Source organism: Chrysochloris asiatica, unplaced genomic scaffold (assembly GCF_000296735.1).
Source record: "Chrysochloris asiatica unplaced genomic scaffold, ChrAsi1.0 scaffold00037, whole genome shotgun sequence".
NCBI lineage: Eukaryota > Metazoa > Chordata > Mammalia > Afrosoricida > Chrysochloridae > Chrysochloris > Chrysochloris asiatica.
Window position 1 is genome coordinate 17935061 of NW_006408555.1, and position 2360 is coordinate 17937420.

The following is a 2360-nucleotide window of genomic DNA, read 5'->3' on the forward strand; positions in this document are numbered from 1 at the left end:
AGCGGATCCCACACACCCATGCGCCTTCTTCTCTTGGTGGTCCCTCCCTGAAGCTTGTATAGAATTCCGAGGAGTATAGAGCTTGCTGGAACTTGGGGGTGTGGGTGAGCAGGGCTACTTCTTGGTCCGTGCACTTGTATATACTCATTTTTCTCTCCTGGCTCCTTTATGGGAGGGGTGTGTTTTCCGGTGGGGAGCCCAACTTTGCATTGCTTCCTGCCTTCTCTCTGCAGTGCCCTGAGAACTGTCGTCACCCTCCTGCTCTGGGGGCAGCTGTTTGCAGTGGAAATTGGCAATGAGGCCACAGATATTGCAGGTAGGTGTTTGGGGAACCAAGTCCCCCCGCCCTGCTGCATTCCCCTTCAGTCCTATCAGATCTGTGTCCTTTTTGGGAAGTTTCACTCCTCACTTCTCCTCCTGATTGCTGTTGATTTCAGTACCATGAAGAACATGGGGATACCACCAGAAATGAGGGGAGAATGCCCTGTCCTTAGCTTGCAGTTGGGCTGGAGGAAGGCTGATGTGCACACAGCTTCCCGTCTGCAGCCTTTAGTGGTCTCTGAGCAATGTCTGAATAGTGACCTCTTCTTCCTGCTCTTTTTCTTTGCAGATGACGGCTGCCCAAAGCCCCCTGAGATTGCAAATGGCTACGTGGAACACTTGGTTCGCTATCAGTGTAAGACATTCTACAGACTGCGCTCTGAGGGAGACGGTAAGACCTGGATGAGGGTCTCCATCCTCCTCTCATCTGCCCCACCAGCCTCCCAGCATTCTCATGATGAATGGGACCATGAGTGACTAGCCAAAAAGTTTACATGCTGTGTTTGGAGTCAGGAGATTAAATGTCTTAATGAGGGTCTTGTCCCACGTAGCTATGGCCCACTGAACAAGTTCATCTTCTCGTGCCTCAAGTCTCTGCATTGCTAAGAGGAGGTGATGCCACATAGCTTATCTATCTTATTGTTGTTAAGTGCCACTGAGTTGATTCAAACCATGTATCAGGTTTCTGAAGCAGTAAATCTTTGAGGAAGCAGAAAGCTTCATCTTTCTCCAACAGAGCAACTTGTAGGCTCAAATTGTGGTTCTTGTGGTTTGCAGTCCAGTGCTTATCCTACAAACCCACTGCATTGTCTATCTTGCTGTTTGTTGTTCAATGTGTGGAGTTGGTTATGACTCATAGCGACCCTGTAGAGGATTTCTGAACAGTGGATGGTGGGTTTGAACCGTCACCTTTGAGTGCTTCTGTTACGGCACCACACCAGCACGTTGTCTTAGAGTCCTACTAAAGGAGATATGATCAAAGGATAAATGATGGTGCGCATGGGGGTAGGTAACCCTTACTTAGTGAGTCCTATGTTGCTGGGACTAGGTGTTTTACATTTATTTGCTCACTTAACAGCATCCCTATGACTAAATGCCCAAGCTCAGGTAACTAGTATGCAGTAGACAGAGACTTGATCCCATCCTAGCCTGTCCTGAATCACATTGACCACTGTTCTATCCTGCAAGGCTACCAGGTGTCCAAGAGCGTGGCGTCTAGTGTGGGGGCCTCCCTTTTCACCTTCTACTTGGCCCTTATCGTCTATTCCGTCTTTTTTTATTGCCCTTTTACAAATACCTGTTTCCCATGCTAGGTCCAGATCTAATATCTCTTTTGGCTCATGTTTTCCCTTTTCTTTCAGGACTGTACACTCTCAACAGTGAGAAGCAGTGGGTAAACAAGGCCATTGGGGAGACCCTTCCTGAATGTGAAGCAGGTAGGAATGCAGGGGCCTGGGAAACACACCAAGAGTAGGCGTGGCGGGTTCAGCTCTGCACAGACACCTAAGTACCAATATCGCAGAGGCAACACCCTCCTGACTGACTTCCCCAAAGCATGTAAGAGCCAAGATGGGGCATCAGGAAAACTACAGTGGTCCCAGAGAGTCAAGCAGTTGCATATGAGTCCCTGAGAGAATTCACAAAGGATTTAGTCTAAAGGGCACACTGGGGGACACTGTGCACACTCCTCCTCCAAGGACCAGGGAAAAGGAGTCAAAGGTCATACAAATCCTGAAGAAAAATCAAGGGAGGACATAACAAAACACTGTTACCTGGAAACTAAGACAGGAGGTCGGAGATGGGACTTCTGTTTCCTATTATGAAGAGGAACTGTTGGTGCACTTTCTTTCCCCTCTTGGAACACCTAGTGTGTGGCTCTGTCAACCTGCTCTACATTAATTATAATATCTATAAATCTGAGTTTTAAATACATCCCTCTGTATTCAAAACATTTTGCAGTTCCAAGTCCTTAAAACAATCTTCAAGGAATTGAGAGAATTCCTTTGTGTGAGAAATTCTGGTTACACATACAGTTCATC

At 47.4% G+C, this 2360-nt stretch overlaps 1 protein-coding gene across 1 annotated transcript in view; it reads left to right on the plus strand.

Moving 5' to 3' along the window:
* Nucleotides 1-2360, plus strand: part of HP (haptoglobin) — a 37498-nt gene that overhangs the window by 1056 nt on the left and 34082 nt on the right. The window contains exons 2-4 of the mRNA XM_006860321.1: nt 234-316; nt 611-712; nt 1683-1757. Of these exons, the coding sequence (XP_006860383.1) occupies nt 234-316; nt 611-712; nt 1683-1757 (260 nt within the window). The remainder of the gene's footprint in view (nt 1-233; nt 317-610; nt 713-1682; nt 1758-2360) is intronic.